This window comes from Temnothorax americanus, unplaced genomic scaffold, assembly GCF_048541705.1.
Source record: "Temnothorax americanus isolate GAGA-0224 unplaced genomic scaffold, ASM4854170v1 Scaffold47, whole genome shotgun sequence".
Taxonomy (NCBI): domain Eukaryota; kingdom Metazoa; phylum Arthropoda; class Insecta; order Hymenoptera; family Formicidae; genus Temnothorax; species Temnothorax americanus.
Window position 1 is genome coordinate 1,210,721 of NW_027509624.1, and position 27,149 is coordinate 1,237,869.

General features: G+C 43.1%; 1 protein-coding gene across 4 annotated transcripts in view; it reads left to right on the forward strand.

Moving 5' to 3' along the window:
- The window catches only part of Kdm3 (Lysine demethylase 3), a 286,147-nt gene that overhangs the window by 155,823 nt on the left and 103,175 nt on the right, over positions 1 to 27,149 (forward strand). For all 4 annotated transcript variants that reach the window (XM_077417084.1, XM_077417086.1, XM_077417087.1 and 1 more), the window contains exon 8: positions 7,840 to 10,132. In XM_077417084.1, coding sequence (XP_077273210.1) covers positions 7,840 to 10,132 — 2,293 coding nt within the window. The remainder of the gene's footprint in view (positions 1 to 7,839; positions 10,133 to 27,149) is intronic.

The following is a 27,149-nucleotide window of genomic DNA, read 5'->3' on the forward strand; positions in this document are numbered from 1 at the left end:
TCGGTCACACAATGGTTCGTTCGATCGCTCTCGATTTTTCGGCTCGTCAATTCCAGGCGACAATATCCACGCGGGCGATCGGTCATGCGAGACGAGACACGATATCAATACCATCGAGAGCACTTACACAATCGGCGCACCAGAGAACCTGCATTTCTATTACTTCCTCCGTTTTCTAAATTGGTCACAATCAATCTCGATTTATTGCTCTATTACTGTCACGCGCGTTATCTGTCAAAAGCACACAAACGAACTTGGTTCGGCGACGCGATTAAATATTATTTCAAGGTAAATACGCTACATATATAAAGATATCTTACTGTCTTTATCTCTTGTCTGCTAAAGATGATTAAATTAACGAAAATAATAAAAAAACGCTTGCTCACAGTTATATAATACGCTAATATATCATTGTCTAAAATATTAAAAGAATTATTTTTTTAGTTGAAGCGTTTGCTGAAAAAACGATAACGATTTTGCGCGTGATAACAGTGTCGAAAAGAGCTGTATTATTTTGCTTCAGTTCGACTTGGTTCAGAGACGTGTTAGAGAATACGCGCCCTTTTAATTCGAACGGAGCGGAAATATCTGGTTGCTCTTCGAGATACATTGTCAGTGATCAAGCGCAAATTAATTCTGTTATAATCGTTAGCACGCTATTTACTGTGCTATACCGCATATATTGACCTTCAGCGTTGATTACTTGATGTCATGATGATTATGTGCTTTACGGAAAATATCAATTGTAAATATCTACTTGCTTATTAATAGAAACTGTTGACACGTCCATCGCATCACGACGCACGAGTGCTTTAATAAATAATAATGTGAATACGTGGATACCATAATGTAAATTGAGCAATAAAGAAGCGATTCTGGTCGGTTTTCTCGCGATCATAAAGTGTCCCAAGGTCGCATTGTAACAGCTGCGATTCAGTTCTCTTATGTAAGCGAGATTTGACTTTGAAGAATGCAAAATAATTCGAATCTAAATCGCCGTGAGTTTATTTTTAAGAGTTTAGTAAAAAGTATTACATATAAAAGTTTTGAGTCATGTTATTTTCGCAAATTATCTGTAATTTTTATGCGCTTTTTTATATAAACTAGTTAGATATGGATACTTATAAATATTTTATTATCTTTTTGAATCATACATTTTGATATTTCGAACATATGTCTTTGGATATTTTAGAGACATTATATATGCATTTTGAGAATTCATTGAATTTTTTAATATTTTTTATTAATAATAGTTGTTATTTCTTTAATTTCTTTCTTCTCGAAAAGACTGAACGGAGTGGATTTTAGTTTTGAACACGATTTTCTTTTCATAATAAGTATATGATCGTGATGTTATAAACGCGAAATTGTAAAAATGTTTTATTTAAAAGTAACAAGTAAACATAAGTGAAAGCAACTGCAAAGTTAAGTGAAAGGTGTTTGTTAATCCCACGAAGTACCGTGACTGTGCCAAAGCTTTATTTCGCTATTACGACGTCCGGAGATGTCACATGTCGTGCTTAGCGTAGCGTGTCTAAACCGAGCGATGCCCCGTCAGCTCTATCAAACTTTCGTCAGAATCGACGGTGACTGCGAGTAAATTAGGTGGGCTTGACGCCGCGCGGGATCTTGGCATGGGGTCTGGGCGTCTCATAAGCGGAAGAATAAGAAGATCGGGAGAAAGAGAGAGAGAAAGGAAGGCCTGGCGATACGCCAGAAACTTTTATTCTGGCCGACTCCTTCCATGTCTTTAAGCTCACCCCGGGTCCCGGGTCCCGGGTCCCGGTCCCGGGATTTCTTCAACCCCGTCGCCATTTTTCCTCGTTACCACGATCTCGCGACACGAGTTACACTCCCTCTCCCTCTTTCTCTTGTCTGCCGTCGCTTCTGTCACTCCGCTTCGCTTCGCTCCGCTTCGCGTTCCGCGATGTAGAAATAAGTTTATCAACAAACGCGCAGCGAGATCTTCGTCCATAGCGCCGCGTCGTGGAGAGAACATCGGCAGAAATAGCGGCTCCTAAAATAAGCATCGTGGAAGACGAGACGCGTCTCTTCGAAGACACTCGGATCTTTGCGCGAGCGCGAAGATCGCAACTCTTACTTGTTGGCCAACTCCTTCATTCACCCATATCGCCTTTCGCTACGCGATAAGGTAAATCATATAACTGTTAATCCTTCTGCCAATGCTAGATTATTGTTATACAACATTATAACTAATATAAAATAGTCATGTAGGAAATCTATTGGGTCTTATACAGAATGAATATTACTATAAAAATCTCCAGCATTCGAATATCTTGAAGATAGGGGTATTATTAATACAATATATATTACATAAATATACATATCGTGGAGATACTTATCTCTGAGCGTAACAATAACATGAATAAACGCGTATATCTATATTGCTTAAGTAATTTTAATGAGTTCTCGCTCTAATTAATTTTTTCACAAGAATTGCTCTGCTCTTTGATATTTGTACACATATAGACTGTCGTGTATAATCTTTTGCATCAGAATATGCGCAGCATTTATCTGGTTTCCCCTTAAATGCGTTTAATTGATCAGTCTAATTATCAAAGTGCGGTGTCGTCCATCGCTAGTGCATCAATCGTTCTTCCGCGCGCGCTTCACCGCACTACAAGCGCTTAATTTTCTAGCTGCCGTATTAATTTCAATATATGATATTTTATTTCACTTTCACGTTCTTCCGTTTATATGGAAATCTATCCATCCGAATTCTAAAATCAACGTTATAAAGTGGATATTGCAATATTTTGCAATGTATTCCAGCACCCACGGGATTAACGGCAATCTTTACAATTGCGCAGCGATCCTTGTTGTATTAACATGTAGGTACATAAAACCTCATATTTATGCCGCGCATTTAGCGCTATCGATTATTCATATGAAACTCGTGCGCGTTATTGCGCGAATGGGACGCGGAACGTTAAGCGCTTAACATCCGGGATCCGTAGTGTATAGAAAATTTGACGAACCGTTAGGGAACGAGTTAAAACGGATAAAACTTAGTGAGAATGCGTTACGAATGAAAGAGTAAATGAATAATGGGACGGTTTAAGCTTATCGACTTCAAATATTTAATTGACAGATACTGCAGCACGAATACACGCTCTTCCTCCACGAACTGTCTCCAGCATCACGAATGTTTCTAAGCTGGATAGTGCAGGATATTCTAGGTTTCCTGTATTTTATATGACGTCAGAACAGCTTAGAATCAAATGAATAGGATTTTAATATTTGTATGTATATAAGGTTTAATTCGCCAATTTTGAGAAATAATGTACAGTAAACATGACAACAATTTCTCGAGACTGTTATTAATAAATTATCATTATTATTATTATTATTAATTATCATTATCTATCTCGCTTTCTCAATTTCCATGACACACTTCTCTCTCTTTCTCTCTTTCTCTTTCTCTCTCTGTCTCTTTCTCCTCTCTTTTTCTATCTCTCGAACTTTTGTATATAATGCAAAGTTTCGAGAGAAGCAATAGAGCGAGCGAGTGACAGTGACTGATACTTGCGTTGAAACTAATGGCGCGTGCAGAATGCGGATTCAGCATGACGCGGTCGATAGTAGACGTACGAGGGAACAGGCGACGAGAGAGTTGGAGGAAAGAGGGTGATGTTTTGTTAACCACGAAGAGGAAGAGAAAGAGAAAGAGAGAGAGAGGGGAGGTGGGAGAGTGCTTGAAGGGCTACCTGCTTGTCTGCATGGGGCGTTGATTTTGACAAAGGGTTTAAATGCCTGGCGAGACCGCCCAAGCATATCTAATTCCCGCACCCTGCAACTCCGGGGAGCCTGCAAGCTGACGATATCTATCAAACCGGGGATGCATCGTTGCCCCTCGTGACAAAGAGCGCTGGTGTAGGAGTTGTTTTTCATGACCTAGCCCCTTTTGAAGGGTCATGCGCTTTTAAAGCCCTCCGCTTTCCGCGCTGCCAAGCGGAGATGCAAGGTCATGTAAACAGCTTTCGATCATAGAGATTGGAGATTGTCTCGCGAGAAGATAATCGATGCGTCGATCGATGCGATCTGTTAACGATGATGAGTCTTTAAGGTGTAAAATGATTATCATTTTGAATCGCATATGTCGATTACCTTGACATCGAATCAGGATATCTTAATGGAAAAAATTAATTAAACGTAAATTTATTTGTTTAATTTTATTTTTATCATATTTTGTCTTATACAGTTCTATTAATGATGTTACCGATATAAATATTTTAATTTTCTATCAGTAAACTCGTGGTTAGCGTGCTCGTTTTATTTCATCATAGTTATTTCAGAGGACAAAAGCAATTTGTCATGCTCTGTACTCGACGATAAGAATTTACATGCAAATAAACTGCACGTGTAGGTCTTACATAATGCAACGCGCTACGGGAAAACAGTCTAATGACTAACATATATACTTCACTTTTACTAGAATACTAAAGTGTTGTTTTTTTGTTATAGACGTAAATATCTAATCTGACTTGAGAACATATACGCAAGCAATATCATTCATCTCATAATATAACATAATCTCGTAATGTTTTTACGAAATGATAATCGCATGTTAATAACTTGGTTATCGCATCCGTTGAAAGTTATATAAGATAACATGACATTTCTAATGTTATCGCATTTAACGTGAAATGCGGATCCATTGCGTAAATATCGTATTACGAAAAAGAGATAAAAGCGGGCATTTGGCCGGGAGATGAAAGTACCGTATAAATAAAAATTCATGCCGCGTGCTGATCCAAAATCGAAAAATCTTCCGATATGTACATTAATATATATATATATATATATATATATATATATTTTTTTTTTTAAAGTATTTTTTGCTTTAGCGCAAATTCCATTCCAGCTGCGTAATCTCCGACCCTTTTCGATATTTCGATATTCATACAAGCTTCCTCAAGGATCCTTTTACTTTCCGTTGAAATTGTGTTACAAAGATTATTCCATTTTCCATCATTCGATACCACAAAAGCGTAAGGAGTCGTCATACGTTTCCCGAGAAAATAACACTTTAAAAAATAGCTTGTTAACAAAAGTCGTTTTTGTACCATCAAAAATATCGTTTATCTAATACGGAGAAATACATATTTAGAAAGTCATTCTGAATTTTTTCATAATCTTTCCCATGTCACTTATATGAATTACTATTATTATCTTCTACATTTTATTATGAGACATTTACTTTAATCTCACTTGCACTAGTAGTAACGTAATATTATCAACAATAGAAGGCCATTTTCTCATTATGTATCGATAGGATAGAGGCACCCGATAATCTCGTCTCGGTTCGAAAGTGACAGTTGTATGGACGACGTCACGCGTGCGAGCAACAACGACGTGAAACAAAGTACAGGATCACCGTTCAATTACGCGCGACGTAATACATGCGTGCAACGGTAGAACGATAAACCGCTGGTCGCTAGGAGACGGGATGCACGGATGTCGGGTCATCCCAACGATGCGCCCCGCATCCGTACATCCGTGTGTCGCCGCGCACACACGCGCAGATACGTGTGCGTGCGTGCGTGCGTGCGTGAACTGTACGTATCGGATAAACACACCCTACGCCGTATGCATCGTCGTTGCTCGTTGCGGAGTGGTCCTCCCCCTCCGGGTAATAACAGTAAATCTCAAGTAATAAATCCCTCCGCCGTGTCTTCCTTCCGCATCCCCCTTCGTCCTTCTCTCTGCCCGCTCGGCGCAGTGGGTGTATACGCCTGTGCGTGTGTGGATGCTTGTGCGAGGCCTCCTCCCCTTCACCTGTTCATCCCTCTCTATTTGTTCCCAACCAGTTTCTCTCTCGCGTGAGCGTACGCACACGCGCGAAGAGATGGGCATGCAATTTTTATCCGCTCGCCTCTCCTCGGGATGGGATATCACGTGTATGACGTGCATTGTTGTAAATTGCTCCCGCATGCTACGGCCGTGTACCTACCGGGTTAATCGAAGACCCCCTTGAACTCCCTTGAACTCGGACTAATGCGAGGGGAACCGGAAAACCAGTTGAACGTGCAGCCGTACTACTGCACAATTCCTCGGATGAAATGATCTGTCGTTGTCCGTGTACAAAGCGCGCTTTCGATCGAGGTCAGTAGACAAGATTCATAGCTACGATTGATAACGTACTGCCATATCACTGAGCATCCGGGAACACTTGGAACGAGGTGCGATTGCACGAACAGCGATTTGGTCTAATAAATTAGGAACTAATTTAACGTCGGACCAATAACAATCCTTTAGCTTTTACACCCGATTATCATGGCAACTATTACCGATGCTATCGGCTTTTGGATAGGCGCTAATTGAGCAGAGGATAATGGCATTACATTGTTATCGTGATTTATACTTTAGCATCGGGACTCAAAGTAATACTCGACTTCAAAAATAATCCGTGAAGTATCGCTAATTATATGATAAGAAGTTTTTGTTATCGCATTTCAACTTTGAAGAAGATTAAGTCCAGCTTGTAACATCGTATCTTTTTTTCAATTCCACACGTCAGTTTATTTTTTCGTCTGTATAATACGTCAGAGCTTGATACAACAGAGCATTACTCAACGTCAAAGATTTCTTTGTAACTTGCCCCATTTCGTAAGACTTGAAAGATAAACAACTCACGGAAGAATATATGAGAACCGATGTATTGAATTATGCGAATACACACCAAGCGAGGGTGGAAGAAGGGGATGGGTTGCCAGGGAGGTTGCTTTATATAGCGTCCTAGGGTTACCGAGTTATGCGAATCACTGACTGCGCACATCAAAGGGATTACCTCGGTAAATCAGCTCCATAATCTCTCTGGACTGGTGAACAGCCGATGTACCGGACAGCTGTAGGGATCGATCGGTTGCCCGCCACAATTATGCAGTCCGATCAAGGGTATCGAGATAACCTTCGTGTACAGGCATATCGAACGCGCGCGCGCGCGCGATAATCTACCGCCGATAATTTCAATAATTAACGGCTGTGCGGTTTGTTTATATCAGTTTACGATGTTCTTTATACGTAATCAGCTTCTGTCACGTAATATCATTAGGTACGTGTACGACATGTCCTCGTCCAAAAATTCCGAAATGAGAATAAACAAAAAGAGAACTACGTATGAAAAAGTTTTGAATTGATGTCAGTTTTTAAAAGCCATTTCTCGTCAGTTATGTCTAGTTATAAAATCACGTACAACGCTATAAACTGATCTATAGTAATATACACGGTTACGCTTTCCGCACGTTACTATTATCATAGTATCATTATGAAATCGGGGTATATAGTACTAAAGTTTGTAGGGCGGCGGTGTGGTCTAGTGGTAGAGCGCCAGACTCGTAATCTGAGGAACCAGGTTCGAGTCCACTAGAGCCATGTAACATGGAAAAGTTTTTTTCCGAAAAACCGCGCCCCTCCGTGCAAGATGCGGAGAAAACTGGGCTCCGTCTTTCGGAAGAGACGTTAAACCCTTGGTCCAAAGGAGGAAACAGTAAGGTAGTGGATGAATTGGAGGTTAGGGTTGGGTACGTCCCATCAAAACGCCCTTTAAGGCCCCTTGGGGTATATAAAGTAAAATTCTTTATCCTTAGTACTAAAGTTTGTTAACTCTAACAATAAAACCGAGTTAACGATTCGCTATTTTTTTCTGCATTATAGTCCTATGACATAGATAGAGAAAATAGGAACGTGTTAATTTTAACGTGTTTTAACGTTAAAATTAACTTTACTGCGCTCGATTTCAAGATAGATTCAGTATCAATTTCATTTTCCAGTATGTATGCTATGCATACGTCACGTTCGCTTTTTTTCGTTTTTCAGAGAAGAACAACGCCCGTAACAATCGACGCCGACGCGTGAGCGAGGGTGCCAGTCGCGAGAGAACCGAAAAAGATTCGGCGGATACCGCGTTATCCACGCGGCAGCGGGAGGATCGCGAGAATAAAGGTCCGCCGTCAGGCAAGGTAAGCAATCGTGTTGCGCGGCCAGTGTTGGAGGAAGCGAATAGTGCGTCGGGAAGTGTATCGAAGCTACGAAGACGCGGCCCCGCGGTAAAAAGCTCGACCACCGATCACCAGAGTCCGGCGCAGCACCAGAGGCCGGTACGAAGAAGACCAAGGTCGGGAGGCGGCCAAGAAGTCAAGACAGGCGCAGAGGGAGAGTCTGTCGAGCATCATCGTACCGAGGCGAGAGCCGACAAGGACGAACGCCTCGGTAACGGATCGGAAGAAGAGGAGGAAGAGGAAGAGGAGGAAGAGCGTCTCGAGGGAGAGGATGAAGAGAGTCAGGAACGTTGCGATCCACTGACTAAGCGGCTAAGAACAAGCCCCGTCGGCAGAAAGCTCCGGTCCGAGAGTAGTAAGGGCAAAAACGCCGAGGAAGCTGCAGCCGATCGGGCCAGAGGGTCGGCGGTGGAGGCAGAGGGAGAGGACGAGGACGAAGACGACGACGAGGGCGTCGAAGAGGAAGCGGGGGTGGGAAAACACGACGGAGCCGAACGAGAGGTCAGTAAACTTGAGGAGGACGAGGAGAGTCAGTCCAGGGAGCGGGACAGAGAACCCGAGCCACCACCTCCGGATAAAGTCGATCCCGGAGGCGATCCGGCTTTCAAGGAGGAGCAGCAACCAGATAACAAATCAGAATCGGGAAAAGACGCTCGCGCGACCGATTGGGGCGCGGATAAAGTCGGCGAGCGCAAGGAACATCAGCAACAACAACAGCAGCAACAGCCGCCGCAGTTACTCGTGAATGGATTGCACGTCGACTCGCCGCTGGTCAGCGACAAGACGAATGTCATCCGCGAGGGCAGTCCGTCGCTGCTGAAGTCGACTCGATCAAAGACAAAGGACTCCGCGGAAGAAGACAGAGAGGACGTAGCGGCGGCGGCGGCGGCGGCAGCAGAGGACGAGCGCGAAGAAAACGCCAGTGAGGAAGAGGTGGGTTCGCAGCGGTCGCGACGCACAGAGCTGACCACCACTGAGTTAGGCACGGAGGATAGCGTGGGTAGCGTCGGCGGCGTGAGGGCGGCCAGCGTCGAGTCGGTCGTCGAGCTGCTGGAGTCGAGCAGTCAGGACTCAGGCTCCGTGCTGGAGAGGCTGAGTCCCTTTAGTAGCAGCGGCGGCGGCGGCCCCGGCAGGCAGAGCAGCCTGCTCCTGGAACAGCAGCGGGAGCAGGAACGCAGTCGGCACAACGAAAGCCCGATCATCCTTGCCGAGAGACTGAACAAGCCGCCACCGCCGATCACCGGTCACCATCACCACCATCATCTACAACCTTACCATCAGTCGCATCATCAGCAGCAACAGTTTCATCATCAGCACCATCAACACCACCACCAGCAGCACGTTCAGCAGCATTATTCCGCCAACAGTCCGGTGATCCACCACCATCACCAGCAGCAGCAGCAACAGCCGCCGTCGCAACATCATCACTATCAGCTAGCGAGCAGCCCGCACCAACACCAACACCATCACCATCCCACCGCTCGCCTGACCCCGTCGAGCCTCCTCGAGGTACAACAGCAGTCTCACACATCGAGGGGTGGCGATGAGGCCGGCCTCATGGAAGTGGAGGCCGGGGCCGGGATACCTGGAGCGAACGTACTCGCCGGTGTGCCCACGGCGGTCGGCGGAATACGGTCGTCGGGAGGCAGCAGCGGCGCCGCCGGCGTCGTCGGTACTTACGGCGACAGCGGCTCCGATAGCGGGGTAAGCTCGCTGAAGAGCGCCGGTTCTGGCGACGAGAGAAGCGGCAGCAGGAGCTCAGCGCTCAGCGTCGAGGAGACGACGTCGTCCTCGACACCGTCGGCAGTGGTAGCCGCCGCCGCTGCCGCTGCCGCCGCTACCCCGGCCAGGATTTGGCACGTGCAGAGTGTGCAGCACACGTCCCTATTGATGGCGCATCCGTCCCAGGGCGCGCCCAACGCCGGCGCGAGTGCCGCGGCCACGGCGCCGCCGGTCGGCTATCACAGTTCGGCGCCTCCGAGTCATCACGCCGCCGAGATGCTCTGGAGACCATCCAGGGCCTACCCGCCGCTCTCGCACACTCTCTTGGGCCCACAACCATCCAGCCCGGAAGAACTGCTCGAGAGAGATCGCCACGATAGGATGCTCCGGTGAGTCAGGTTTTTTTAATTGTCTTTCAATGGAACATTCTTGCGAATTTGCGTTGCCACATGGGAAATTTCCGAAAAATTTTCGGGTTGAAAACGTATCGTAAACGTTTTTTTATGAAGAATAGGTTGACGAGAATTTTTAAAAAAAGTGTTAGATATTTTTTTCTGTACAGTTGTGTGTCTTTAAACTTTAAATTATGAGAAATAATATAAAGCATAAAAATAAAATAGATTTCTTATAAGTGAAACATATAATTTACAGTTACAGTTACTAAAGTAAATAAATTTTGATATTGAAACACTTCTGATTTCGACTAGATAATAGATATCCAACTTTATAGAAAAGAATTTCTCTCAATAGATATTAATCTCTTTTTACTTCGAGATAGAAGTATCAAGCTATAAAAATGCTTGTGAATGCAGGTGTCAATACATACTCGCGAATTTATGTGGTTCGAAAGTAGATCCGCGCCTCGATAAACGGCGCCTTGATAGGTTTGACGTTGCGTTACGCGTCCTATAATCAGCTCGGTCAATTGATGGTTGCAACGCGATATGTAACGACGATAAAAAGTTTATTTACCGCGACTACTTTTCCGCTCGACTACGCGCGCCATTAATAGCGCTGGCACATGCACGAGCGATTTCAAATACGCGCATAATAATGCATTAAAGAACAGCGTGACGATGTCATGACTACGCCAATGATCTAAACCCCGCAGATTCGCTTTCCCCGCCGACGTGAATTACCCGCCGCAATCCGTGACATTTATCGCATTTTTTTTTATTCACTCGATCAATTTATCAATTGCCTCGTCGATAACCTTGACACAGAAATGAGCTGAAACGTGCCAATAACACTACGATCCAGTATTACGTGTAAACACGAATCGCCTGCACGCTTCGAGAAGCGTTTTGCGTTTTGATCCGAGTTCCTCGAATGCTCGCGAGAAACAGGCGTTTCGCCCGTGCGTAATATACTCGCTCGCGTGTTCCCGCGACGAAACGTCCAGCCGGCCGGTAGATCCTCGAAGGAAACGAGACTATCATTCGGCATCGGGGAAGTGAATGCCCGACCGTTGTGGCAGCTGCATTCGACGCTTTCTCGCCGTCCGCCGGTTCTAGCCGTCGGACTTTCTTTGTCTGACTGTTCTCGCGTGACTACGTCAAGCGTACATTCGCCATTCTCGTTTTTCCTCGTGTGCGGGGAGGGCAGACAGGCGGATGCGCCTGTAAAAAAAAAGAAAAAAGAAAAAAGAAAAGAGGTGGACGGGACAGGCTCGAGCGTGCGTATCCACGGCCAAGCGCGCGGGACGTGTATCTACGTGCGTTTCCGGGCGCCAGCTGCGAGCCGTTCGTCCGACTTCCGCCGGATTATCGCGATAGAGACGAGGCACGGCCTGAGTAATCGAGTCATCATTCGCGCGGCAACGCCGACAACGAGGCGGTGACCCGAAACCGTCGCTCTTCGGCTCGTGTAGTAAATATAAACCGGTAGAATACTTACCAACACCGACGACGCCGTCGCTGATCGGCACGTGTCGATGACCCTGCCGGCCGTGCGCGCTGTGTCTCGCTTGACCTCACCGAAGGCCGCCCGCCGAAACTTTCTGTGTCACTCGATTATTTCTATATATTATATTATTACGTACGTTTTCCCCAATTTCTACATAATGGACGGGCTGCTTATTCTCAAGAGTGAACAGGTGAAAGTGATGATCCCGATATTGCATTAACATAATTTTTGCAACGTTTAACGTGCGCGTAGCAGATTTTTGTATATAAAATCTTGGAAAGCTCGCTTTATTCCGTAGAACTACAAATGCTCTTTGTGCCATAAACTCTTCTCGCGAACAGTTTCGTTTTTCAATTATCCACAGTCAAAGTTCGCCGGGTAGGAAGTTACTCTCAAGAGTATAAAACTTGCATATGTACTTTCTTCATCGATAACAATGGAAACATATAAGTCCAAGATAGACTCGACCATGACTCCACGTCTGTCAATGGTCGTACGCTACGTTTCGTTTTAGCTATGCATCGATCGAAAGAGGCGGTATATAAAGTTCTCTAAGTACGACTAACTAAAAGTTGGATTGTTTGAAACTAACCACGGCGAACTTTAGATTACGAATAATTTAAGTGCGAAACTCTGTTATCGCGGCAAGACGAGTGTCATGAATCGGAAGCTATTGATATCTTGGCATTTAAGAAAAGATCAGCTCAAAATATCCGTCTTTAGAACTATAGGTACGGTCGTTGATTTTGTAGTTGGTATAAGGCTCGGCTGTACTGCTTTCACTTTTATAAAGAGTGACACATCAGCTTCACTTATTTTAACCTAATTTTCCATTATATAAATTACGTCATTCTTAGGATTTTTCGTGATTAATGCTGACCGATATAAAAATCGTCTTTTTCCTTCTCTCGATTTTAACGCATCATTGAAACTAATCCTCGTGACAAATCCGGCGACTTGACCCACGGGACGAGTTCAGCGAGCATCTAGGTAGGGATAATTAATAGTCCGTGAACCGAGAGCATGACTGAGATATTAAAGCTCCTATAGTAAGAGCCCATGCAGGCGGAAAAGGGCGGGTTTGAGTTGGCAAGCTACTAGACAACGATGATGATCTCCTACATCGTCTGCCACTGCTGCTGCTCGTGTTCGGGAGAGAGGGGACAGACAGCAGAGGACGTGCGTCGACTTGACAATATATTACATCAAGTTGGTGCCAAGTCCCTCTAAATATCGTTCCCGAGTATTTTTATGACGTTGAACGTCGGCTACATTACGACGCTTTTTTCGGATCACAGTATTTTATTTCGGACGATAAAGAGACGGAGAGAGAAACTTACGGTCTCTGAACATCTCACGACATTTCTTTTCGATAACTGTTTGTCTCGTTATTTACCCGCGGACAGACATTTGTGTTTGGTTGTTTCCCGACTTACTTTACCATTTCGTGTAAAGTATTTATTCATGTTTTCCCAAAAAATAGATTTTTGTTTGTCGATATTTATAAAAATGAAGAGAAATACAGCAAGAAATAGCAAAATTAAGATCAAGTTAGCATTAAAAAAATAGGAATATAAGATCTTACAGCCGTCAACAAATATACCGAATTAATGAAATTAATTAACAAAACTAATTAATGCTATGTAAGAAAACTTGCATAAAGTATATCTTCTATTCATATAGTGTAACATTTCTGCTGTTTAATTGCTACTTTTTTTCGCTTATGCAACAATGATGCAGCGGCTCTCTGGTGTTCCGCGAAAATTAGACCGGCTAAAATTGGAAGCAACAGTTTGTCGGCAGACGAGTTAATCGTTTTCGCATCCTCGAGACGTTTTCAAGGCCGAAGCTGTCCGATAGCATCCGAGAGCGAGCGCTCTCGGTTTTCCTTTTCTCTCTCGTCGGGGGTACAAGCGAACTCACGAGTGGGGGGGGGGGCGCCGCAAAAAGAACGAAGACGCGCGGTGTAAGAGAGCTACCCTAATGACCATCGTGTAGCGACGAAGGTTAACTACGCGGTTCATCCTCCTGCGATCGATATCCCACGTTCTTGTGCGTGTCTCATCTTCTCTCATTCTGGGATCCCACCGGAGCCGGTAGCACTCGATCACGAGATATTAAAAGCTTGATTGATCGATGCATCTTTTTTTTTCTGGCTCAATCCTGGCCTCGACGATGAGTCACGCGAGACCTGAAATGCGTTCCTGAATACAAAGGTATGGTTAAGATTAATCGTGCGCGAGCGAAATTATTCTTGTTCCAAGAAAGGCATCAATCGGCGGCGGCATTCGGTCACTACGAATCAGTTTCGACAAAAAGCGGTGTAAGAATTTATTAGAAAAGATTAATGTTATCAAAAATATGTTACAGAGCCGATGTAACTTTAATTATTTTGTTGAATTTGTTTCAAAAATCACGCAGAAACAGAAACCACATATCATATTACACCGATCGTGACAACGAACGTAAAGGAAGAAAAAAAAGAAGAAAAATTTATAATGTTCTTAGTGTCTCGTTGTAAATATTTCATTAACTGAAGTAGCAAATGTATAACCGCATTACGTCGTTAGATAGAAACGTTGAAAGGTAAGGTCGTTCATTAAACGAAGCGGCATTAGGACGAGTTATCAGGCTTCACTTCACGAAAGCCATCGACAAATTTAAGAGCAAATTTACCTGGGATATCGATGAGGGATGTTGTTGCGGAGTTAGCCGGGAGAAGTAATCGCTCGTTACACATAATACACACACACACACACACACACACATTTTGTAAAATGTAATTTTAGTTGTAGAACATTCTGAACACATTGGCACAGAAAACTAAAAAAAGAATTCTTTACGAAAACAGCTTCTTGTAATGAGGAAGCAACAATGCGTGATTAATTAATTACAAGTAAAAATTAGTTATTTATTGTTTTTGCATAGGTAGTAACATTGTAATTTTTATTTTTAGTATTAGATTTCAGTGGTGGCTTTAAATAAAGGATGTAACGAAAACCTGATTTAAAGCCACCACTGGAATCTAATACTAACCATTGCACCAAATAATTATTGGCTAGGCAGTCGTAGCCAGTGTCTCGATGCAATGAATACGGTTCTTCTACAGACCTCACAGCGGAAAATACCAAATAACACGCTATATCGCGATTCACGAAAAGAATTTCCGCCTTTTCAAATAAACTATTTTGAAATGAATAATAGTTTATTTGAAAAGGCGGAAATTCTTTTCGCGTCTCACACAACAGTACTATAGTCAAGTTAGCTGAGAGAAGTAATCGCTCGTTACGTGTAACGAACAGGTGAAATTGGAAACTCTTAATAAAGCGGAGATACGGATCGGCGGCGATCAGTTATTCGCACGAGAGGACGTCGCGGAACGCGACTCTGCATTTGCCGATATCACGCGAGCCTTTTACGCGTCCATTCGAAACTTCCTAGAAGTTCCTTCGGCAGAAAATGTCGCGGAGACACGCGTATACGCTTTCCGATGCTCTTTCGCGCACGTGGCGTGATCACGAAACAATGATTTCGGTGAGATTGCCTTTAAGCATAAATAAGATCGATCTTTCGTGTCAAAGTTGCATCAAAGATTTAGTTATGACTATTACTTAACTGGCCTATGTAATTAGCACATCGGTTCAAGTAATTGAAGTGTTTTTTTTTTTAAATTACGTGGGAATTTAAATGATTTGAAAAGGAAATATTATTCACACACACACACACACACACACACACACACACACACACACACACACACACACACACACACACACACACACACACACACACAAAATTAGTAGATACTAATTTCAATAATATTAATTAGCTTTTTTTGCCTTACCTGTAAAATATCTTGAACTGTGTACAGCTCGATACTCAAATATTCAATCCTCGCAGAGCATTCGCGTAATTGGTACGCCTTTTACCAACACGATGAGCCGAAACTAATGCGGATGATCGGAGAGCTTCGCAATTTCGCTCTTTTTCTCCAAGAAAGCGACCCTAACGTGCAACTGATGTACTATTATCCTGTTCTAAATACGTCTTATTATGTGTGTTCTCTCTTTCTCTCGTCTCTCGTGTAACGACCGCGATTTAACGCTTATGCAAGCCCGACCTCTCCGAGAGAGATAATCAGCTGGCCGCCGAGTGCGGCAACAGAAACTGGCATTTGGGCACAAGGTCACGCGCAGCTTCTTTTTTATCTCTCCCCGCCTGGCTCTCCATCTCTCGCCCGCTTGATCCTACCTCCTGCCTCCTGCCTCTCCTCCTGCTTTTTAACCTTCTCCCTCCGTATAGCCCCGTCCGAGACCGGTATGAGCGAGGAGGAGAAAAAGATGGGACGAACAAGAATGCATGTAGCAGGAAGCTGTAAAAATATATATCGGATGCCCGGCAATTTATCCGATGATCGCGTGTCCGCGTCAGAGCATCATCTAATAACAGGATACTGAATGCCCCGGCTACAACATCATGTATAATAAACCAAATTGATTATAGATTAGTAGGATAGATGTACTAGAATAGAATAATTTGATATTGCGAGATTTATTTCAATTCTTTTATTAGTATCATTTTCTATCTTGAACATACATAAATAGATTCAATTATCGGTAATCAGTTCATTACTGCGTTAACGTTATCGCTCGTATACGATATTATAGCTATTGTTTATCTCTCTTTTTCTCTTTTTAATGACGACTGCCACTTATGCCAAGTGATATTTATTCTGGAATGTAAGCCCGACGTGTTATGATCGGTGCCAAAGTCTTTATCATTAGCAGTTGTGTCTACGCGCTATTATTATCACTATTTAAATAGCTGGTTGCAAACAGTTTCGCGTCTATGTTCTGGAATGTGTCTCGTAAAAAGTATCTTCTATCATCCGTCACTGATTTATCTCGAGGACAACGCTCATCGTTTTTGCGGTCGCACTCTGGTAGCCGTGTCCGCCAAAGGTGTGTGTGTGTGTGTGTGTGTGTAAACGTGTGAGAAACACGTTTACAAGGAAATAAATCTTGTCGGTGCCTCTAACTCCTCCAGATTGCGTCACGCGAGTCTGAATCACACGCTGGGATATCTCACGGTTCACCCAGTTTCATCGCCGAATCGAAAGTCTCGTACGTTTCATTCGTGGCGTATCACGCGCATCTCGTCCAAGGCCACCGCCGTTTTACGCGACGAAATGTCTCTCTACGGATTTTGCAGTTAATCCTATCGTACACCACTTGATGTTATCTTATCTGGGATTCAGCGTACAGTATAATTAAACGTGATAATATACGAGGAACGTGAATGAAGTAACATCTAGAAATAGTTACTAGTTACCTACATCTTGTCTATACTTGATATTAATGATAACATTGCGCGTTTTTAACATTCTACAATCTACGATAACGCTAACATTTTTATAATATTGAAAACATACGTCGTGCTCAAATTGAAATGCAGTTTCGAACTAATCCATCGTATATACAGGGCGACGAATCTCGACGTTAATCGATTGAAAGGTTTCGAATGGAGCGTAAAGCTCGGAGACGTCGTGTAAAGCGTGTGATCTATGAATCGATTAGCCGACGCGTGTCTCGTGTATACTTCTTCCGCCTGGAACGGTGCAACCGACGCCTGTCTCGGACATCGTCGTTCAGCTCCGATAGAGAGTCGATCGGCCAACAACGGGCGACACGGACGAGCAATTTATCTCGAGGTCATCGCGTTATCTTCCCACCGGGGACGCGTACGGAACGTTCGAGAGTAGGCGAAGTAACCGGCAACGATCGCCGTTCATTATGCAGTTCACGTGGTACACGTCCGTCAGCTCGCCGGCAATTTACACGCCCGTCACGCACACACGCGCCACGCGAAATCTGCCCGGGACGGGATCCGCTCGCTCGCACGCACCCAACGTATGCACGTATGTAGATACATGCGTATACCGTCGCGTCGCGTCGCGTCCCGCGTATCTTCTGATATCTCCTCTCCGCCGTTATCTACGGGCGCAACGGCGTGGAGATTAGAATTCGCGCCTCGCTCGTAGATATCGCTCCTGGGAGTGATGGCCACTTGAGGCCGAGGACGCGAGGATTCTTCTTGGAAAAGCACGCGAGCAGAATTTTTCTTAGAACTCTCCAAACATTCATTCGTCTTTGGTAACATTACTTATGTTTCTTTTTCATTGTGTAATTTATATTTGACGCTTATCTTAATATTATTGTCAGTTATATTGAACATATTGATAACTATTTAGTAGTCTGCACAATTTGTATTTCAACTTCTATTTCTCCTAATCTTTCTCCTAAAATCTTTCTTCCCTAAAACCCGACGCCTATGCGTCATTATTCGGTCTCGCGGATGCGCATTCACGGACTCGCTCGCGTATTATCGAACACATGCGCCGTTCATGCATTAGTCTCGCGTTACGTGGTACATATCCGAAGGACCGAAGTGAACTCGCTCTCCATCAGGCGAGATTCGTGTATACACGCGTGTTTGCACGCCAGGCACATTGACGAGCGAGCGAGCGAGCAAACGAACAAGCATGCGTAGGCCGCGCTAACGGTAAATCCAGTGAAACGGAGGGCTTCGCTAGGGCATAAGGGGAGGAGCGGAGAAAAGGAGAGGAATGATGTAACCTCTGTCTGGCTCGTTCGGTATGTAATCGTCGTAACAAACGAGTCGTAATTCAACTCGAGCGTGCGGGAACTTCTCGGACATTTCGAGTATCCAAGGTCGAAGCTTCGCTGCTCGTCGCTATTGTAATCGCTTTTTTCAAACGAAAAGATTTTTAATGTTAAGAGAAGGTGCAAATCGACTGAACTGCTTTGTCATTTAAATTTCTATTGAAATATCTTTGAACCCTTTACACGTATTTTTCTTTTAAAAAATTGCCTACGGTATATTTAATCCGTATAAAAATAATGTCAGTTTTTCGCGTTTTTTAGCTCTCGCGTACGATTATCCTATATTTGATGAAACACCGCGAGTCACATCCACGCGTTTCCCCGAAACTAATTAATTATATAAAAATGATAATTAACCAAGCACCTGTCACGGCGCACAATACGAGTGAACGGGACTACGTCGAGCGATGACATGTGAATGAAATAGCTTTCAGCGCTCGTTTCGTTCGACGCTGCAAAACGCCCGGCAATTTCGCAAATTGCGAGCAGCGTGGCTGTGACATCACAGAGCATTCGCCGATCTGCGTATCGATGGGCGAGCGATGCCCGGGGACGTGCATTTGTGGCGAACCGGCGATACCGCCGTCAAAGGACCGAAGCCAGACGCATACCGCGTGTTCGCGAACGCTCTCGCGGCCGATTGATCGACAATGTGTCAGAAGGTACTTTCTATAGGGTATTGTCTATACAGGATATCTCGCCGCTGCGCCGGATGCGCTTTCAGCCGCAGGTTCTTTGACAAATTTGAAATCGATGCTGGCAGGTACATGTTGGAGATTCGTAATTTGCCACGATTTTTCCACTTTTAGCGTTAATATCCCAATACGTCGGAATGCCAATTAAATTTCCACCTAGGTAGATTTTAGATGTAATTAGGTTGGAAAGCAGATTTTATTATGCATTTATAGTTTTGACGAGGAAGAACTTAATTCGCCAGAATTTTGTCTCTTTTAATTCAAGATAATTCAGGATCGGATCAACATTATACAAAGAAGTACTATTTTTACTTTATTTATCATTCAGTAACTGCCAGTGGCTCATCGTTTGTGTATTATTATTTTGAATTATTCCATCTTATCGACTTTCAGAGTATTTGATGAAAGTCACATCTGATGATGACATAATCAAATGCCCAAACTTTATATGTAAGAAAGAAGATTCGATTAATTTCCAAGATTTTTCTAAGTGTCGTGCGTCGAATAGCAAGTTAACACGGTACAGTTTCGAAGATCCAATTGATCCAACTTGACTTCAAGAGACACGTATTATACGATATCTTCCCATTTCCTTTCACCGCGTTTTAATTGGGTCACTGACTCCGGCGTCGACTGGAATCCAATCGTAGGAATGTGTCCTTGTAGCCAAATCGATCAGACACGATGGACGCAACCGACGGCCGTATAATAAGACATCATGCTGTCTATAATAAGTCACTATATAAACGCGCGCTATAGTCATGGCGCTATATAGCGATGCTAGGATTGCCGACTCATCGAAATCGTATATATGCGCAGTTTCCGCACAGTTCATCGCAGTCGAATGGCCCTGTTCGTCATGCCATTATCATGCCGTTAACGTCGCCATTATCGTGCAGATGTCCCGGCTGAAACTGGTTCCGCGCGATCCCATACGACTAACATATTTTTAACGCAGCCGGAAAGCATATACGGGCACGCATGATTCAGGTTCTGTCCTCAATGGAGACCAGAACGCTCTTTAATTGGCGTCCCCCCCCCCCCCACACACACACACACACACACACACACAGTATATTATTATTATAATTATAAGGATCTTATCGTGATACCATTATAAGAATTTATTATTATAATATACTATTTTCAGATCTCAATTTTTGATCCCTTGAAACCGGAAAAAAGATATTAATTTTCTGGTTGTACCGTTTTATCGTATTATCACCATAATTATACTTATAGTCTCCAATATCCTCACATTCATGATCCTTTCGTTCGCGAACTTTTTATGTCCAACTTGCTATAAATATATACAACGATCAAAAGTGATTAGCTTTCCTCTCTATTTGTCGCGTAACAAAACTGCCCCAAGAGACGTTAACCGACCCGATTTAGCGCGAATAAATTTAACGCGACACGGTTTCGTATACTACCGGCCGTACGCACTTCGTACACAATCTGATATTATGGTAGCTAGTTGGACGCGAAGCATAACTCAATTTCTCGGCAAACGACTGCGCCCGCCCACGCGCGTCGGGGCACGACGGCAATTCCAACAATTCCGTACTCCCGTAATTTGGCTCGTGAATAATTATCGCCGGGGGCGGTGTCGAAAATAAACGATATATTTCCGGGATTGCGTGACGACGCGTAAACAAGAAACAAAACGAAATCCCCGTTCGTTCGTTCGTTCGTTCGTTCGTTCGCGCGCGCGCTTTCCATTTCTAATTCAAGAAATCCATTAAAAGGATGAACGCTCGCCCGCCTTCGTGACTAACGTTCTCTTTGGCAAAGAGAAGGGTAGGTCGAGGCTTTTCAGGCGTGGAGGAACGCGCTACGAGATTTGCGTGGCCGAGAGCCATAAACGCACACGCGTACGTGCACCTGCATCCACGAAACTCACACGTGTACGCTCGGGCGGCGGCGGCGGCGGCGCCGTATGATCCGTATGTGGTTGCGTATGTGTGCATGACTCCGGGTGCTTCGAGTGGCGGACCCATTAGCGTGGATCATAAAGGTCCTCAACCTAGTGAGTCACTGGCGGGTTAATAATTACTAGCGAGCACCACATGCGAGTCCGTGCTCTCGCTCGTGTTCTTCTCTCGTTCTCGCCCCGCTCCAAGCTTGTGCAACACTCGCGCACATTCACGGCGAACCCAATAGCGTAATCAAACGAAACTGGTCTCGCGCCGCTCCGCTCTCGGGGAGAACGTCTAATAGAGGATATTGCTGTCGATAGAGATGATCGAATGTTTCAATGTCTTCTCGCGATCTTCGAGATTGATTGAAAGAAATCGCTCTTCCAAATATGTCACACAAATATTAATTATTTTGATAACTACATTTGATGAATTATTTGTTATACAGTTATGTGTGTGTGTGTGTGTGTGTGTGTGTGTGTGTGTGTGTGTGTGTGTGTGTGTGTGTGTGTGTGTGTGTGTGTGTGTGTGTGTGTGTGTGTGTGTGTGTGTGTGTGTGTGTGTGTGTGTGTGTGTGTGTGTGTGTGTGTGTGTGTGTGATATCAAGAAGATATTTAAAAAATTAAATAGATTATTTGTTTCCAGTAGCAAAGGTTCAATCGGGAATCGACGTTATCTCATTACTGCGTTCGTTTCTAAAGATTTCCGGCTATGTGACGAGCTATGTTGTACATCGTATATTTAACCCTTTGTAAATGAAGGAAACGTATCACATCTTTTTCTTTTGAGAAAAACCGTGAAAGTATCCAGTGTCGACGCCACTGAGAAAATCACGAGTGCGTGCGACACGCCATGTTGCAGGTTGCGTCGACGAGCGACGGCCACGACGACGACGACGACAACGACGACAACTTTTGTCTGACGTGACACACCAGGTGCGCGTCACGCACGCGAAGACACCCGCCCGGATAGTATGCACTCGATTAATCGTATTTATATCCCCGTACACACAGTGTATACCTCTGCGCAGTTTTCCCCTCGGTCTGCAAAGCAAGACGACGTAGTTTTGCGAGGGAATTAGCACAGAAATAGAAATATCGACGATACTGTGATCCCCGGCACGAATTTTGCGAGGCCTGTATTTTCATACGTTTTTTTTTTTGCTCAAGATCTTAAACTTCACGTGTTTAGCGTGCAACGCGAACTTTCAAAGAACTACGCTAAATCTAAAAGCCGTGGCTTAAGCGCTATTAATTTTAAAAAGTACAAAGTTTTATGAAAACCTCACTTATCTCACGAAAGAAAAAGAAAAATAATCTTAGAGTTTACGAATCACATTTTAATGTCTCGTGCAATTTTTTTGTTATCTATTAATCTTCTCTAAGTATTTGTCCCAAAAAATTTTTTCCTGGAACTTTTTAAATATTTGTCAATAAAACTTCTTTAAATATTTGTTTAATATCTTTTGGCGAGATATATGCAGCATCTTTTTTCTCCATTTTTTATAAACCAAGTTTGAGATTAGCAACAGATCATGACGGATCGCGGCAATCATTGAACTAAAGTAAAAAAGGGACAAATCTGGAGCGCATTACTTTGAAGCGACCCTCGCGTCGACCGTAGACGGTTAAAGTTATGGCCGTGGCATCGCCGCGTTCGTGCGAAAGAAATCCAGTTAGAAACTGGGAGTCGCGAACTTCGCCGTTACAGTCGAGCCATAGTTGGACGTAGTTTGAAAATAGTTTGGTGCTCCCATGAATTATAGCTGGAACGTTAGTTTACGTTACTTTAGCCCACGTTGGTGGTACAATTCGTGCTCACGTGAGCGGAATTTTAACCAAGCTCTTTCTTTACTCGTTTAAAGCTTTTAGACGACTTTTCTTTACGATGTGGATTATCGATTAGTATTGCAACGAATATAATAACATCATATTGTCAGTGTAATATACATAACATTTGTAAAGTCACTAAAAGAATGAATCACGCATTAAATGTGTGATAGAATAACGTCTATTGTTGCTGAAGTATAAAGAAAATTAATTTTAGTTCGTAACGTGCAATATTTCTAACGTTTCAAGAAGAGTGCTCCGTTTTTCTTATTTAAATTAATTTATTTAAATATTAACTTTTATATATATATATATATATATATATATATATATATAAATTTTAAATCTTATTTAAATTCCACAAGTTGAGATTTTAAAAGATTGATTGAAAGTTAAATGAGAAGACTAGAGATAAGTTTGGGGAAAAGTTAAATTTGAAATGAGGCAAATGGCAAGAAAAATGAAGGAAGAGAGTGCACCTGTTCAATATATATCTACGGTAGTTTGCGCTGAAAATTTTGTAACGGAATAGAGTACGATTGGCCTTCCGCGCACAGACTGAAACAGACCGGTTGTTCCGCTTTAAAAGTTATCAAGCGGTATGCTTTTCTAGCTGTAAAACGTGCCAGCTATCTACCTCGTATTCGCCGACGCGATCGCTTTTGCTGGTTCTCTCACCCACGGGAGAGAGGTGAGAGACGGGCGAAGAAGAAGTTGAAGAAGAGGTACGGAGGACGAGGGAGGATGGGATGAGAGACGCTAAAGTCTGCGCGATGAGGAAGTTTGTTGCAAACTTTATGCGACTCCGGAGCGGAGCCGAAGAGAGATGGAATCGCGCCCGCCCGGTTTTATGGGTCGTTCCGTTTTACTTTCGTCATAAAAATTCCTCGCGCCGCCGTTCCGCCGCAAACTATTCTCCTCTCGGCAAAAAGGATAAGAGGGAGAAAGGGATTACGATGGAGGACGAGAAACGTCCGCGAACAACAGCGGAGGATATGCACGTGCCCGATCTATATGAACGTGTTCCGCGTCGATAATTATAGCAGCGAGTTAATGTTTAGTGGCCTTCATTAAATACCTTTTTAATGGCTGACGGGAGATTATTCTGACTATATAATTGATTAATCTTCATTATGTGAATATTAATTTGCTTAATTTTAATATAAAACATATAACGATCGAGAAATCGCGTTCTTATGAAAATTTATGAAAGATTATGTCAGACCCTTTTTAAGCCCGAGTATTTTTATTGGCATAGATTAACCGATAACATACCTATAATCCGAAGTATACGCATTTACGTGACTCGCGAAAGATAACTTTTAATGCGCGGCAGCGTTAGAGGATATAAGAAGGCAATAGCGTTTGTGAAATTTAAACGAGCGTGCGCTTAGCGAAACCGGTCTTTGAGAATATGCGACAATCATAAATTTGGTTGTCGTATAAAGATTTCATTTGCGTAGAGCTTGCATAACGTGGACGGTGGTACACGTAAATGCGCTTGTAACAGAAAATTACACAGATGACACATCCTCCGCTGTTATTTTTTCCTGGAACAGTTGATCAGTAACTCGCTATTAGAGATTTCATACAAAATACAAAAGTTAAAAGCGACTGCCAGAGGCATTAGGAATATCAACTATTTGCGAATTTCTTTTCAGCAACCGCAATTAATAATATTTTGCTGCACGTTTAATGGAATCATCTCGACGGAAGAAAATAAGATTTCGATGCAAATTTATAGCACGCTACAATTTTAGAAATTAGGAGCGCATCATCGTCTGCTCGTTTAAAAAACGGATATAATGGCTTGGTCGTTCGTTGTGATTTGCCTTCGGATTGGGTAACTTTGAATGCACAGTTCGAAGCTCGTTAATGCGACATATCTAACGCGGCACATTCACATTCTTAAAACTCATTATGCATCGACATTGTATACGGGCCGCGACTCATACGTAACGTTGACTGTTCGAATCTCGAGCGACGTAGAGGGCTTTGTCCGTTATACTTGGTCATACTTGCAATTCAATGAGCTGATTAATTATGCAATTTGCATTGGCCATCTGAACGGTTGAATTATTCCTGGACGGTCTAAAGGGACCTTCGCAGTTATTTAAGCCGTGATGAATAATGCTGCAATAGACCCCACGCGTTCGTATTACGTATAAATCTGCAGCATTAATTTTTTATCAGTTTTTATCTATTAATGAGGACAGTCGCCTCGGAAATGGTCCTATAATAGACAATTGTCACGAAGTTATATTTTGTTTCGAAGTATTGCAATTTTGGAAGATTATCTATTTACGGAAAGTTAAATCTCTCTCTCAGACTCTTGAAGAAGCAAGATTTATCTAAGCTGAACTACGAATTTAACTTATTTCAGAGTTCCCCATTTTCCATGAATTAAATTAAATACTTTACGTAAATAAAAGGGAGCTAGGAGTTCTTTTGTTATACCTAACGCAAAGTTGGCGAAAGGACGACAAAGTTAAACGAGGCCGCGTACCGTTGTTCATTATCTCTTTTACCAGACATAGTACCCGAGTTACACATAACGATCATCGTCTAAGAATATCTTGAACTCTCACTAAATCAGTATAACGCGGAGAGTGTAAAGTTAGAGCGACCAGGTCACGTTATCGGAAATAATCTTTCCTCACGAAAGAGGAGGCGCTACTATACACGCGATCACCGATAAATCGGCCGTTAATACAAATGATCGGCGTGACCGTAACCCTTTTACGTGTTCGTATCGCGGAAAAAGGCGGCACAGCGAGCTGTTCTCTTATATGTATATCGCGAGCTTAAAGCCACCTCTAAAAATACCGACTGCTTCGCATCGAGGTCGTCACGGACGAATGAGGCGCGATCGAAGAGAAAAAGAAAGAGAGAGAGAGTCACGCGTGAAAAACGCTGACATTCATCTGGACGTTATTGAGACAAACGATGTGTAGGTGGGGATTAAAAGCGAGCATCATGTCGAATTTATTGGAATCGCGCTAGAAAAGTCGCCAAGGTTATCCCTAAGATTATATTTGAAGAATAACTACGTTTCTCACCCTATGGATACAGTGGTCGTCAGTTGCAATTGTGACGTGTTAAGGTACTATATTATATTGTTTTTTAGGCACCTTAAGTTTTTATGTGATAAAGAGGTAAGGACGATTTGTCAAAAGTAATTAATACAAAATTTTTTGCATAAATACGTATATTTTTATTGAAAAAGTTACGAATATTATAATCGTATATCAATTTATATATAGTGAACAATTTTATACGATAAAAGCTTCCTTTATATATAAAAGCTTACAGTCTAAGATATAATTGACCGAGATTCTCTGCAAGAGCTAGGGTGAGAGGCGACGATTTTAACTAGGAGATTATTCTATCTGTAGATCACCTATTCTATCAGTATTTTAATATTCTCAAATTTTGAACTAATAGAAGAATAGAAGATAAATTTTGAGGTTTATTCAATAAATGTCTCGCGTATATCTGACAGATCCAATGTTACCACTGACGGAAAATATTACCCTTAGCCCGGGGGTTAATGCATTATCCGTTCGTTCATTCAAAATTAATTACGGTGCCGTGCGGAGAGACCGTATATCTAACGTGACGCGCGAATGAAATACGATCCTCCGAAACGTGTGGCGACATTTTCAAAAATACACACCGCTAATGTTTAGAATTGCTATTAATGTCGATTGGATCCCGTGTAAAGAGTCATCCTTGCCAAAAATCGTCAACATACAGTTATCGCAACAGTGTCGTTCGGTCGCGACAGCATATACTCGGTGTATTTATAGTAATGTGCACGATTTACACATTCGTGCGCGTGGATCTCGTACATGGTTGGCAGCGCGGCCAAGTTCTGTTTATCGGCATTAGCATACCCGTGATTATTAGTATTCGTGATCAATGTCGAGACTCGTCATTACCACAGGTCATCGAATTTCACGCGGCACACATATACGAAGTTATCGCGTTGGAACGCAAAGTCGAGACACGAGGCCAATTGCGATGATTATTCCCGTTATACAAGGAATATCGTTTTCGGAGATGACTCGTTAAACCAGATGACACTTGTAGATAATGCGATGTAAATTGGCCATTAATATTACCGTGGCACAAGTTGGCAATTAATCGTGCCTATCGAGTCTGATAGCATTGAGAAGTCAGGTCCTCTATACCACCGATACGACGAGTTTTTCCCGGTTCTTAAATCTGCGATGAAAGAGAAACATAAAAATAAGTACGTGCGCGCGATTATCTTATCTCGGTCTGCAATATTTTGTCAAGCGCCTGGACATCGGAGAGAGTCGCCTGCAACGTTTTCTCATAAATTCTCGTTTTATAATCGAAAGAGACGTTT